The sequence below is a fragment of the Canis aureus genome, chromosome 31 (assembly GCF_053574225.1).
Source record: "Canis aureus isolate CA01 chromosome 31, VMU_Caureus_v.1.0, whole genome shotgun sequence".
In the NCBI taxonomy this organism is placed as follows: domain Eukaryota; kingdom Metazoa; phylum Chordata; class Mammalia; order Carnivora; family Canidae; genus Canis; species Canis aureus.
Window position 1 is genome coordinate 20,715,846 of NC_135641.1, and position 14,418 is coordinate 20,730,263.

At 43.6% G+C, this 14,418-nt stretch overlaps 1 protein-coding gene across 1 annotated transcript in view; it reads right to left on the bottom strand.

Annotated features, from left to right (window-relative positions):
* LAMP3 (lysosomal associated membrane protein 3) overlaps window positions 1-12,900 on the bottom strand; it is a 34,445-nt gene extending 21,545 nt beyond the window's left edge. Inside the window, exons 1-3 of the mRNA XM_077879825.1 lie at window positions 12,674-12,900; window positions 5,334-6,079; window positions 4,137-4,265 (exon numbers count right to left, since the gene is read on the bottom strand). Of these exons, the coding sequence (XP_077735951.1) occupies window positions 4,137-4,265; window positions 5,334-6,079; window positions 12,674-12,722 (924 nt within the window). The 5' untranslated portion in view covers window positions 12,723-12,900. The remainder of the gene's footprint in view (window positions 1-4,136; window positions 4,266-5,333; window positions 6,080-12,673) is intronic.
* Window positions 12,901-14,418: the final 1,518 nt, after the last annotated feature.

The following is a 14,418-nucleotide window of genomic DNA, read 5'->3' on the forward strand; positions in this document are numbered from 1 at the left end:
ACCGCTGCGCCACCTAGGGATCCCTGGAGCCTGTCTTAAAGCATGAATGCACAAGGGGCTGAGGGGTGGGAGAGGGCATTCCAGGCAGAGGGAAAAGCATAGGGGAAAATGGGGCATGAAATAACACAGCATACCAGGGAAGCTCTACATAGTGCATTCTGAGGGTGTTCACATTTGAATGTTGATAGCAATTCTCAGGAATCTGTAAGTTAAGAGGGCTCCAAATACCCCTGCAAGGTTCTGGGTAAGCAGCAGGGCAGTGGGCAGCATTAGCTTATCAGATGTTGGCTGGGCAGGCCAGAACATTGCCTGGCTCAGAGTGCACCCTCCTACCCCCAGAGCACACCCTCCACTCCAGCCCCCCCCTCACCTCCCTACCCTGGCACGCCCAGACCACTGATCTTTTCCACGTCCCATCCCAGAGTCAGGGCTGGAAACCTTAAGCTGCCCTGACAGCCAGGTGGATGAGAAAGAGGTAGTGCTGAGCATGGAAAAATTAACTCTACACAAAGTTACTGAAAGATCTTCTAAAACAAACTCTCCTAGCAGGAAGGAAGCTGTGGGGTGCGGGGGTAGGGAGGTATATTTATCTTGCACCTGGAGGGCCTGAAGGACTTTCAGTTTGTTACCTTAATCAAATGAGACCCTGACATAGAAAGGTTTTCAGTTCTTTAAAAAATGAAATGAGAGAAATGAGAAAGGAAACCTACCTCTCCTAACCCCGTTATGGGCCAGACGCCACACTCAGCATTACCACATATGATGGACTGGTTCACCTTCACAGCAGCCCAACAAAATAGGTAGTGGTTGGCCCCATCTTATAGAGGAGGAAACAGGCTCGGAAACAGAACTGGTGACTTGTCCATGGCCACATAGAAATGACACGGGAATGAAATGAACTGTGAAGGAACAGTTCGGGATGCAAGTTTTCCTTTATGTTTCTATTATTGGCAATATTTCAATTAAAAAATTACAAATTATTGTACATGTTTTGAAACCTGAAACTATAGCATATATTTATTTTATTTACTCCCATAATGTCTGGTTCAGTGTTTGGGACACATAGGTGCTCGGTAAATTCCTATTAATAAACTGTTAATTCAGGCTTGCTCACCAGCATCCATTTACCATTCTACAATTTGGTTCTCATAACATTTATTATGTTGTAACTAACATAAACTATTTTCCAAGACTCTTTTTCTCTAGAGCAGTAGTTCTTGGCCAGGGGTGATTGTCCCCCCCAGGGGACATTTGGCAACGTCTGAAAATATTTGGGGTTGTCACCTTGGAGCTGGGTGTTGTTACTGGCATCCAGCAAGTGGAGGCCAGGTATACTGTTCAATATCGTACAAGGCACAAGGTAGCCCCCATCACAGACTTATCTGGCCCCAAATATTAATACCGCTGCTGTTGAAAAGCACTGGTCTAGAAGGAAGCAACATTTTGAAAAGTGGCTGACAGTATTGCTGAAGCCATTTCTCCTGCGGAAGAAACTAGATGGCTTTCCTGCCTAAATGCATTTGACACAGACCACCAGTTAGGGCAGAGTGCCCACAGGTCAAATCTGGCTTACAACTGTGTTCTGTTGGGCCAGCACTTTTCAAGTCTTCAAAAAAAAAATGTGTTGCCAACATTTAAAAATAAAAAGATCTGGATATTTCTGCCTTGTCTTGAACAGTCAGGAGATCTGATAACACTGGTTTCTTGTTACCACCCAAGAGAGGTAATATGTAAAATATTTGACAACTGACATAGTAGGGTAGCAGCCACTCAGAATGTATACCCCATCATCCGGAATGAATGTCCACTGTGAAGGACAGTGAAAGCCCCCAGGGGGAGATGCCGGCCAGCCACGGACACTGCCAGCCAGAGCTGACAAGTGGCTGCCCCTCTGGGGAGGATGGGCACTCCCTACCCCACCCTTGTGTCTCCTCACTTCTGAGGCTTGCCTCCGTCATCTCATTACTCCATGTTTTCCTTATGCAGACTTAATGGGAAGATGAAGTCTTCACCAAAAGTGGGAAAATAAAAAAGAAAGACTGCCTGTTTCTAGGAAAAAAAAAAATTTTATTAGCCTACTTCTTTCATTAAGCTCTATGCTTAGTCCCTGTAATCCTTGGGTTTGTGGCCACCATTTTAGCTTAAACAAGTTCTCTTTTAAAATATGGAAATTCTCCTGAAGGACTCAGGCTGGTGGGAAAATTTACTTTCTACAAGCTTCTTTGCTTTTCTCATGTTGTAGAGCTAAGGTCAGCTGCTTGAGAAACTGGTGCTGGGGAATGAAATGAATAAGGTGAATTTGGTTGGCAGGACCTAGGCAAAGCATCTATTGCAAGCTTGGGGCCACAGCTAGTGGCTCTTCTTGCTCCTTCCAGAAAATGGGTGGAGGGAGAGAAGGCCCTGCTGCTCCATCTAGCTCTATCTCAGTATTCATTTCCTACCCATACTTCTGGAGGCACAGAGATTTGCAGAAAGGTAGGGGTTCAACCTTTGGGTGGAGTTTGGTCAAACAGAATCCAGCCTGAAGGCATTGGAAGGGCAGGCATATAGGGCATCAGGAGACAGAGGAGAGGAGCAAAAAGAGACATTGAAGGGTGCCAAAGAAACTTGCAGGCCTGCCTAAGGCAGTGGCCACTGCGTGCTACAGACAAACACTGGAGTTTTCTGATGCCTTCCCTCAGACAGTTACTCACACAAGCAGTAATCTGGGTGGAATCAAGCTTTGAACTGAAGCATAAATACTTGTGCCTGAACCCTCTGCCCTTTTGCTGAAGTGACTTTAGAAGAATTTCAGGCCCCTTTGTAGGTTTTACCTTAGCTGTCCAGTGGTAGAGAACATATTCTGCCCAGAATGTTCTGGTGTGAGAGAGAATGTTTTGCCCATTTGATACTGAAAGCAAACCTCTGGCTTCTCAAGTGTATTTCTACCTCAAGGAAAACCATATGCACAAGGAAGATAAAGCCTTGGACACCAAGTTAAGAATATCAACACCCTTTATTGAACATTGTTAGGTGTCAAGCACTGTGCAAGACCATTTACATACGCCATTTCTGATTCTCCCAAGGATCCCACTAGGAGATGTAATTATTTCCATTTTATAGACAAGAAAATGTGCCTCCACCAGTCCAAAATCGTGTGGCTGATAAGTACTATGGCTGAGAGCCAATATTGACTTGTTTCATGGCAATGTCTATGCTCATTCCCCTCCAAGCTCTGCTACTCAAGACCCCTCTAACTTAGGGGTCACACTGGACAGGTTAAGAAGGAAGCCCACACCAAGTCCCAGCTGCAAATGTCCTCTTGGCACCTCCTTCCCAGCTCTTACTCGGCCTATTTGAATGACACTTCAGGAGAAGCTGGGACAAATCTCTCCTTTGAGAGTGGGGTGACCAACATTGTATCCCCAAGATATTTATCCACTCGAGTCATTGTAATCATAGCTACTGGCTATTGAACATCTGCTTTCCAAGTACTGGACAATGCTTTTTACACAGGTGATCTTTAATTCCCTTTCCCCATTTCTCAAGTGTTAAAATAAAGCTCAAACAGGTTAAATTGCCTGCCTGATGTCATAGGGAGAACAAGTGACAGAGTCAAATTTCAGCCAAGACTCTCTAATCTCATGTCCATAGTCTCTCTACTCCACTCTGTTGTCTACCCCTTTTGTAATACCATCTGAAAAACCCAGTGTGTGGTTAGTCCCTGAATTTTGCCTGCTGCATTTGGAAAGAACCTATTGTGACATTTGACTTGGTCTTATAATAATCCTATTTCTGTGTGTGCACTGGGAGTTTCAATGGGCCTGTTGATCTGTACAACTTCCTCCTTTGGATGGTTTGCAAAGGGCACCTGTGGCTGGGTTCCCCAAGGCCAAGTCTCCCCTAAGAGGCATTGAAGCCCTTCTTGGGCTGCACAGAGGAGGCTGAAGGGGGAAGAAGGTAAACATAAGATGTCGACACTTCCTTCCTCTCCATCTCCATGCCCTTCTTTCTTATCAGGGAATATCTCAAAAGGCTCTGACATCTATTTCCTTTGGAACTTAAAGTCAAGTGTGGAGTTGCACCACTGGGTCCCAGGGTGAGGAATAGGGAAAGCAATGCTAGAGCCAGTTAGTATGAAAGAGCTCAGCCCTTACCTTCAAAAATGTGAGATTCACAAATCCACCCTGGAAATTCAAAAGGAGGTTGGATTTTTGGGAGCCACAGTTCCCAGAAGTTTGGGTTGCATTGGGGTCGATGTTGAAGTATCTCTGAGGTGAAAAAACCTAAACCAAATAAAATAGAGCAGATCAATGAGAAGTAGACGAAAACTCTAGCTAGGGAACCAGAAGCACAGGCTAGTAAGTGAGCCTGAGACTCAAGTCATGTGAAAATTTCAAAGTCCCTAAAAAACACCTCTCATTCCTAAACTATGTTCAAAAGATTTTTTAAAGAAAGAGTTCTCCCACAGGAAGAGTTCCTCAATCGATCATTTATAGCCAGTCTATTCCTGATAGACTGCATGGAATTTAATTTTTGTTAAATTAAGCATGTTACAGGGTACTATAGGAAAGGCCTTGCTGTCTAATGTACTTCTGTTTCAAATGAAAACCTGAATGCGGAGGTTTCACAAAACCTTTGTGGAAAAACAAAGTATTATTTTTACAGTGATTCCTTTAGTAGTCAAATCATCTTAACCCCACTCCCATCCCATCTAATCTTCTTGTTAACCTGGACTTGTGATACTAATGTCACAGCTGGCTGGAACCATGGACCATGTAAGCCAAACCCTTCACTTCACAGGAAAGTTGCTGAGGCCTGAAGTCATCAGGAGGGGTATGGTCCAGCTGGGGTCACCACTGAACACACCCCAACACTCCTCCCATGTTGGCTAAAAAGTGAGAGGTATGCATAGTTACAATTTTGCTGTCTGTCTTCATCCAGCCAATCGTTATCAGTTTTCATTTTTATATGTATTCTAAAACAGATTCATCTTTTTTAAAAAAGATTTATTTATTTATTCATGAGAGACACACGCAGAGAGAGAGAGAGAGAGAGAGAGGCAGAGACACAGGCAGAGGGAGAAGCAGGCTCCCTGCAGGGAGCCGGACATGGGACTCGATCTCGGATCTCTAGGATCAGGCCCTGGGCCGAAGGCGGAACCAAACCGCTGAGCCACCCAGGCTGCCCCAGATTCATCTTTTAATGGAGCACCTTGGAGAAAGAGGAGCTTGCAGCTTTTTTTTTTTTTTTCATCAAAAGACACAAGATGCAGGGGAATATTTAATCTTAGCGAGACACACTGAACTCAAACTTTTTGAAGACAGTATTACAGTCGTATGGCCCCAACTTACCGACTTTGTGTCTTGAACCATAAGCTCTATCCCCATCTCTGCTTTGATGCAGAGCCTACTTCCATTTAGAACTTGATAAATTCCAGTCTTGGGTGATGAAGGCCGAGGTGCAAGAGTGGGCCCAGAAGCTGGGGTGGCAGGTGAGGCCGTTTGGGTGGTGTTGTGTGCTGCTGTGGTTGGTCCCGGGGCATGAGTGGATTGAGCAGACTTGTGACTGGATGTGCTCTTATGTGTTGAGGTGGACAAAGTTGCTGGAAGGGTGGTCTGGTTACCAAAATGGGTGGTTTTCCTAGTTTTGTGGCTGAGAGTTGAGGGGTTGGTTCTTGTTGTATGGGCCAATGGAGTGCTGGTGGTTGGCAGTGAACCTGGGTCTGCACTAGGGCCAATTGTAGCCTCAGTGACTGGAGCAGCTGTGTTTGAGTTATTGGGTGTGACGATGGTAGTGACTAGGGTGTAGATTATTGGGCTGCTAGATGGGGTGCTGTTTGCAGTTACCAAGGAAGTTGTTACTAGAGTTTTTACTGTTGTATGTGTGGTTGGGGGCTCAGAGCTGGAGGTTGTGGCAGCTCTTTGAGAGGCGATATGACCATCCATTGATCTTGCTGCTAAAGTTTGACTAGGTACTTGGTTAGTTAGATGCAGGAAAGGTTTTGCTGTGGCCCGTACTGTTGCTGCTGTTGTAGGTTGAAAGTCCACAGTTTCTGGAAACATTTTTGCTCTTATTTGACTGCCATAATGCAAAATCACTGCAAATTAGGAAACAAAATGTTACCATGCTAAGAACTCACATTAGTGAGTCCCTTCCCCACCCCAAAGTGAATTTCTTCACTACAAATTAAAATTTATTTATTTATTTACTTTTCTCTTTGAGATAGTAACTTTATTGCTTCCATATATATATTCAGAAATGTAATTGCTGGATCACATGATCACATGGTGGCTCTACTTTTAAGTCTTTTTTTTTTTTAAGATTTTATTTATTTATTCATGAGAGACAGAGAGACAGAGAGAGAGAGAGAGAGAGAGAGGCAGAGACACAGGCAGAGGGAGAAGCAGGCTCCACGCAAGGAGCCCGACACAGGACCAGATCCTGGGATCCCAGGATCACTCCATGAGCCAATGGCAGGCACCAAACTGCTGAGCCACCCAGGGAGCCCCCTACTTTTAAGTTTTTTGAAGATAAATATGACTTATTGTATGATTTTCAAACATGCTTATTTACTTTTAATGAAGAATATGTATATATTTAGATTTGGGTGAAATTTATAAGAGTATAACAATGAAGTGAAGATCGCCAACAATTCTACCACAAGGCCACAATTTAAAAGTTTGGGTTGTACTCGTGTTTCTTACAGGGTTGTGATCATACTACAGATATTCTTCTGTGTCCAGCCCCTTTGTCTGTATGGGGTGTGGTACTAGCACCACAAAGTGGTCATGCTTAGCTAAATATCTAAGCATTGATGCCCTTTCATTCCCCATCTTCCAATGTGAATCCAGATAGTTCTGGATGGAGAGTGTTCCTGGGTGGGGTGTTGCTGTAATGCCCTGATGGAACTGGAGAGCATCAATGTGGTAAAAAAAGACTTACATAGAATTATGTAGTTTGCAAACAATCAATCATACAATCCTAGTTTCAAAAGGGGTCTTAATAATCATCTAGTCCAAATCCTATGTGATATGTGAATTATATCTATGAATATTTCCATGTGTTCATCCAATCTATGCATAGTTACTTCCAATGATGGGAGATTTGTTTTCCTTGCATTTTTTTATTTTGCTGTCAGTTTTTGTAAAGATAGACCATTTCCTGTCATTTCTTTACATCACCAGGCTTTCTCAAGTAGGAAAGAAAATTAAGCCATAATTACTGTGATGCATCTGGTAGGCAGTCCTTCATAGTTTGACTTAAATGCCAGCTCTTCAGAGAGTCTTCCCTGTCATTTTTATATAAAATAGCTCCCCACCCCATAATTCCCCAACACAGTGTTATATTCATTGCCTGCACTGCACTAATCACAACTAGTAATTATATAAGGGGATGGTATTAACATATTTAATAGTAAGCCTGGCCACACAGGGTATATTAGCAGAATAATAGTCCTGATTATATGTTTATTTGTTGGTTTATTTGTTGACTGTGCATCTCTCCCACTAGATTAAAAACAACATCAAGGTGGAGATTGTATTTTTTTTTCACCACCAGTACTTACACATAGAAAGTATTCAGTGCATATGAATTGGATGAATAGATAACTGGATGGGTAAATGAGGATAATAGCATGGTAGACCTTGGATTATTATAAAGCTCAAACAAATTGGTTTAAGTGAAGCTTTGCTAGACCATCAAGCATACCTATAGTGTATGTTATTGTCACAGGTTCTCTCCTAGGACATTCCTTAAGGGTGGAAGGTCTCTGGCTCTTTTTCAAACAGAATAGTTCTATCCTTGCCTCTTCCCAAGCCCATAGCAAATCAGAAAGCTGAGCAAAATGCAGATGATGTTCCTTGAGAGTTTATTATCAGGTATCTGAGAGATGGCTCTGTCTATTGAATGCTATGGTTTCATTGTATTTGCCCATTGTATTTATACTCAGGGGAGCTGGGAATCCCTGGTGCTGGCCGGCCAGTGACTTGGCAAAACACAGGCAAAAGGGAAGGAGATCACTCTATGTTGGTGTTTAAAGAGTACTGAAGTTCATATCTAATCAAAATCATCCATAAATTCCTTTACTATCTCCCTCTTTCATTTATTACATTTCTAAGTGATTACTTTTCCTGTAATAATAACTATAAAACATCCAAGTTAATGGACACTTACTAAGTGGCAGGCCTCAGGTCAAGGATCATCTTTTTCCAACTCCTCTCAAAAATTTTCTGATGGGTTCTATCTTTATCAACTTTTCAGATGAGGGAACTCAGATTTAGAAAAGTCCCATCAACTTGACCATAATCCCACAACTAGTATGTTCTGGAGGTGAGACACCAAGTAAATTTTGGAGGTGACACTTGAGCTCCTGTCTAAACCAAAGCCTGCCCTTAGATTTGGGGTGGGTGGAGGTGATGTGCATCACTGGGAAGAATGGTGAGAGAAGATAAAAGCAGAAAAGAGTGGGGTGCTTCTCCAGGAATCTCATATCACCAGACCCTCATAATGGTGGTCTTTGGTGAGGCTTTCAAAAGCTTATATGATAAAATAGTGATTATTTTCCAGAAGGAAAGTTCTCACTTCAAGCCCAGTAGTAAAGCTTATGAATCATTTCTGCGCAGCTGACTTGAAAAATGAGAAAGACAAATGCGTCAGTTCAAATTGCCTTGAATAACCTTTAGGAAAGGCTTATTAATGACATTAAGTTATGTTAGACTATTGCTAAATGGTCCTTTTTTGTGTCTAAAATGTTCATTTGGATACTTTTAAATGTTTGGTACTTGAGAATTGTGGATCTTATGGGCTGTAGGTTTTCCTTGTAAGCTTTCATATAATCACTGTATGCATAATTCATACCTACACTGTAGAACTTGGAGCAAGATTTTTCCTTTCCAGATTGTTAAGACAGTTGACAGTGGAAGATTTGTTCTCACAATTTATTTGGGCTAAACCTGAGTTGCTGGTTCCTCAGTCATGACCCCAACAGAAACCCCATTAAGTTTATACTATTACTATGGAGAAAGAGAACTCATTCCCAGATGTGCTCTCCAGGAATATCTTGTAGTGGTGAGCAAAGATTGCTGTAGAGAACTCTGGGAGACTGGAAACTACTTGCCTTTTGTTCTCTTCAGGGGGATCATTAGATCCTTGACAAAAATCCCACTTGTGCATGGCTTATGGCTTATGTTTATGAGCTAAGGCAAAACTTTCTGAACTGAGTAGAATATCCTCAACTAAGTAACACACCCTTTGAAAGGGGGAGCCTTCCTCATAATGTAATTAAAAGTCCTCTCTCAATAATGATAAATGAAGTCAAACAAGAGAGGAAAAGCACATCGATCATTCATGAATGCACAGCATCCCAAATAGGACAAGATGACTCATGGTACCCATCAAGATATACTTGGTGTGCAGGAAATATTTGTGGAGTGGCTGGAGTTGATGGCAGTCATGGTGTCTTGATATGGTGTGTGGCTTTGTGGTAGGCAGAAGCCTGGACCAGCAGGTAGCTGGACCAAAAGTGTCAGAGTGTGTTACAGATTGAACCAGTGTGTTCCCAGATAGCACTGGGAAATATTGTTCTAATGGTCTTCTCCTTCCCCTCTGTGGCTTCTCCCCTCCCCTTCCCATCTCCCTGTAAAAGTGTGTGGGTATAAAAGATGGGCAGGTAATTAGATGGAAAACTGACAGGAGTGGTATGCTGTGCATACATTTTAGAAAGTTCATATGTTAAGTATTTATTAGAAATAATGCTCTGAAAAATACTCTGTTTTATGAAGTCTATGTATATGACCACACATATATGACCAATCTTTGTCAAAATTGGGTCACAGTTCTTAAACAGGACCTTTGACTCTGTAAAGGTTTAGTTAAATTCATAGGTCTGTCTGAGACCCACAAAGAAGGTGGCAGGCAGAAGTAAGGACAAGGCATAACTCAGAATCTGTCTCAACCCTTCCTTTCCTCAAAAGAACACAGCCCTGGAATTCACATGCTGATTTGTCAAGCCACCCTGAAACCCCTAGCATCTTCTCCCCAGGATTCAGGAGACTCAGCAAACAAGTACCCCAGAACCTAAACCCATTGTTTGGACTCTTCTAGATGATGAGCTGCAGGAAGAAGTGTGAGGTTTGGATTCCCCTACAGTCCATAGAAGGAGCTGAGAGATGACTCATCAGCCAAGTCTGTGACCATGCAAGGGCTTTTTCTCTAGGTACTTCCCATATGGCTGATCCTTCCCACATAGCCTTTGTTTGGTTTCCCTGCTGCACCCTGTTCAACAGATATATAGGAGCTTCTTCTGAACCAAGCTCCATGCCAGGCACTGAGTCTTTGTTTTTAGGGGCTCAACGCCTTGTGAGATAGACACATAAGTGGCCCACATTCCTTGGTGTGACAAGTGTTATTATAGAAGGAGGCCCTGAGTGCAATGAGGTAGTGTAGGAAATCCAACACCAAGACAAATTCTTTAGGCAGACAAGAAAGTAAGTGGTATCCCAGGCAGGAGGAAAAGTATGTGAAAAGACACAGGGTCTTCAGAGCCTGGTAGATCTGGAGAAAAGCAAGGGGGTAAGCATGATGGAACATAAGAAGGAGGAAGCTGAGGTGAGAGGTGAGCTGGGGACAGGCCTGGCTGGTCTTGGAGGCTACACTTTGTCTGCAGTTGGGAACACAGTTAGGAAGTAAATGGGAAGTAAATGGAACCCCATGACCACACTGAGGGGCAGGGAACTGAATTTAGCCCCCAAATGCTTTCTCTAGTACCTCCCCTGGCAGCAGAGGCAGCCCCGGCTGGGCACAGCAGGAAGACTGTTTCTGGATGTGTGAGACAGCAAGGGTGGGCTCTTAGATTCTGTTTCCAGTTTCACGATTTAAACTTCCATCTATTAGCAAAAAGATGCAAATCTTACCTCTGCTACTTTCTTGTGGGACTTGAGATTTGGAGAACAGAAGTGGCTCCAGTCCCATGGCATAGACTGCTGGCTAGCTACTCCCAAATCCAGCCTCCCCCTTTTCCTTAGTAACAGAACCACAAACTTAAGCTGAGCCCTTGCTGCCTGGAATAAAGAACACTACCTCCAAGACTCCTTTCCAGCTGGGTGGGAATGTGTGACTGCATTTGAGCCAAAGCAAGAGAAGAGGTAGGGTTATGTGGGCTTTCCAAGAATGCTGCTTGAAGGGGGCTCTATCACCTATGTGACCTCTCTATTGCCTTTATGTTTTCCTTTTCAGACCAGCGTGCAACTTGTATGTGATGGTTGGGGCTCCAACGGACATTTAGAACCATGAAAAGACCTTGTAGGTCCAAGTCATACATAGGATGGAGGATCCAAGATAATGAGCTCCCACACTGGACCTGGTATGGATTCTTCTGGACTTGTTTTCACATGAAAGAGAAACATACATTATCTTGTTTATTTCTAAACCTACGCATGCAGGGCCCCATATTACAGTAGTGCAGAGCTTGGACCCAGAAACCAGGCTTCCTGGATGCAAATCTCACAGCTGCCCCTTGCTAGTTGAGTAACCATGAGCAATTCACTAACCTGCCTCAGTAACTTCTTCTGGAAAACAGGGTCCCTTTACACATTTCATTCACTCAGCTCACCCTGGAGAATCTGCAGCTCAGAGAGGAAAGGGCAGTGAAGAAGGTATTTCCTCTCAACCTCCCCGGGAATTTATTGAGCACTCATTACATTTCTGAATCAGCCGGTCACCTGGCAACCACTGAACTGGTGCTCACACACAGGTCACTGAGGGTACTGCTAGACTGAGACCCTTTGCTTAGATTTCCCCTTCTGCCTCCAGAAAAATGTGAAACTGTATTTCTGAAAATGTGGCAGAGGTAAAACAGCCTGGATTAGGACACTGGCCTGACCCTTCACCCAACTTTCCTGACAATTCATGTCACAATCAAGTGCCTCTGCATCCCCCACTAAGCATGTTAGTAGGGCCATGTGGTTCCCTCACATGTTCAACTCAGTGCTTCTAGAAGGAATTGTGAACTAATCAGCAACTAGGTAACAGCACACAAGAGGACTCAACATCCTAGGGAGAGAATGCTCCTTGCGAAAGCAGGGGGTAGGCACATAAGGTAATCATTAAAAGCCCAGTTTCCCGGACAGCTTCTCTGACCTGAAGTATAATGGTAGTTTAAAAAAAAAATCTTGACTCCTCGGTTTACACCCCTCTGAAACAGCATAATTTGTCAGATCACATCTCATTCATCTTCACAGTTCACAGTTTATATAATGCAAACATAGCACTTCCATTTGAGAAAAACAGGAAAAGCAAGGCACAATGTACTTAGCAAGAGCCCCATTGCTAAATCCTGGCTCAGTTCTCTCCATCTCTTAAATCTAAGTGATTTCTAAAACTCTCCCGTGCCCAGAACCCATTTGGAACCAGGGATAGTGTCACTGTCTTCTGGAGTGGATACCTACTCTTCCAGACTCCTAGAAAATAAGTCCAAACTGTGAAAGCCCTTGGGAAAAAAATAAGGGTGTGCACCATGCATCTAAGACAGGCAGTAAGGAGGAGACATTCCCAAGTGGAATACCCACAGCAGCTGAAGCCCTACAGCTGTTCGCAGTCTGTCCTGTCCTACGTTGGTCCACCGCACTAGAGTGCATTTGAATTTAATAGGACCTGAGATAGCAGGTCACCATGGAAAGCCACGGGTGTCACTCACGAGCCAGGGACACGAAGAGCGCCACGGCTGCAGAGAGCTGCCAGGACATGACTGGGTCGCCAGAGATGACCACTGCCTCGCTCAGCGCCTCTCGATCTTCTGAAGAGCACTGCGCTAACTCTAGGGCAGGCTCCAGGAACAAAGAAGATACCTCTCTTTGCCCCTCATTCACTTGCGGCAGAGAAACCAACGTCACTTTCGTTCTGAGAAGGAGCTGAAACGCCCTCCCAAGTGGCTGGGTGGGGAGCAAAACCAGAAGTGGCCCTTGTGTGAAAACAGCCACTTTCATCTCTGCCTTTAGTGTTTGTGAGGGGTGGGGAATCCCTCCTCCCCTTACTCCAGCCCAGGTGAAGGGCATCTGAGACCATTTCTGCACAAGAGGTGGAGGACCTGTGGCAGTGCTAGCTTCCTTCTCTCATAAGCTGGGTCTCCATTTTTCTCTAAGGTCCTGAGTCCACTTCTCAGCCAGGAAACAACCAACCCCTCAGTCATGAAGGTGAGCAAGAGTCTTCAAACTCAGTGGCTAGAGCGCTGACTCTGTGTGTATTCACAAAAAGTCTGAGGTAATCCTGCTTTATGCCCATGGCCACCTCATCCTGTAGGGACTATGAGGAGTAGGAGCTTAGGAGTCAGGGAGAGCTGGGTTTGAATTTGGCCACCAACTGTATGACCTTTGAGCCTCAGTTTCTTCTGCTGTGTAATAGGAATGCTATTGCCTACTCCTGGGTAATTCACCCGGAACACCAGAAGGCAACCTTTCTAGGTCCCAACTCCTTCCTCTACTAATTAGACAAAACAGTCAAGGTCTGTCTCTTAGGACTGTGAGCCCCAGTGAGGAATACACATACAGATACTCTCCTGACTACTAGGTTTAGGGCTTTCAGCTTAGTCTCAAATAATTTCCTGAAAAACAACTTTGGCTACAATGATTCCATCTTACTATGTTGTTCTAAACGCTCTAATCAAGCACATTTACCAAGGTGAGTAGTATGTTTCCAAATTGAATTTTTATGGTGGAAGGTGAAGATTAACATGTGCCAATTGATTTAATTTTAGCAACTGCCTGCCTCATATTCTGGACTTTCAGTCAATTTACTCCACAGACAATAATTAAGCAGATACTCTATGCCAGACATTCTTCTTCATATAAGTCCTACAGCCCACTGCGTGGGCACTGTTATCACTGCTGTCTCGTTTCACAGATGGGGAACTGAGCACTGAGAGGTTAGGCAACCTGCCCAAGGTCACTTAAGTAATAAAGGAAGAAGTTGGGTTGTGAATCCAGTTTGACTTGAGAGTCTAGGATTTTATTTTATTTTATTTTATTTTATTTTATTATTTTATTTTATTGAGAGTCTAGGATTTTAAGCACTATACTGCTCTACTGCTGAAGAGGTGTTCTAGACTAGAACATAATATAAACTTTCAAGTTGCTTGCCGCCTAGATGAGAAATGATATTTATTAATATATAATAACCAGAGTAATCAATTTTTGGCTGCTTAGAGCTATACTAGATGAGGAAAGGAATAGTCAGAGATGAGGTGGTAGTTGTTGGACCTTGGAAAGACTTTGAGGGTTACTGAGGATGTGGATAGTTGGAGAATAGCAATAACATTATTTCTATTATTATTATTACTTTAAGATTTTATTTATTCATGAGAGACACAGAGAGAGAGGCAGAGACATAGGCAGAGGGAGAAGCAGGTTCCTCAAAGGGAGCCCAATGTGGGACTTGATCCCTGTA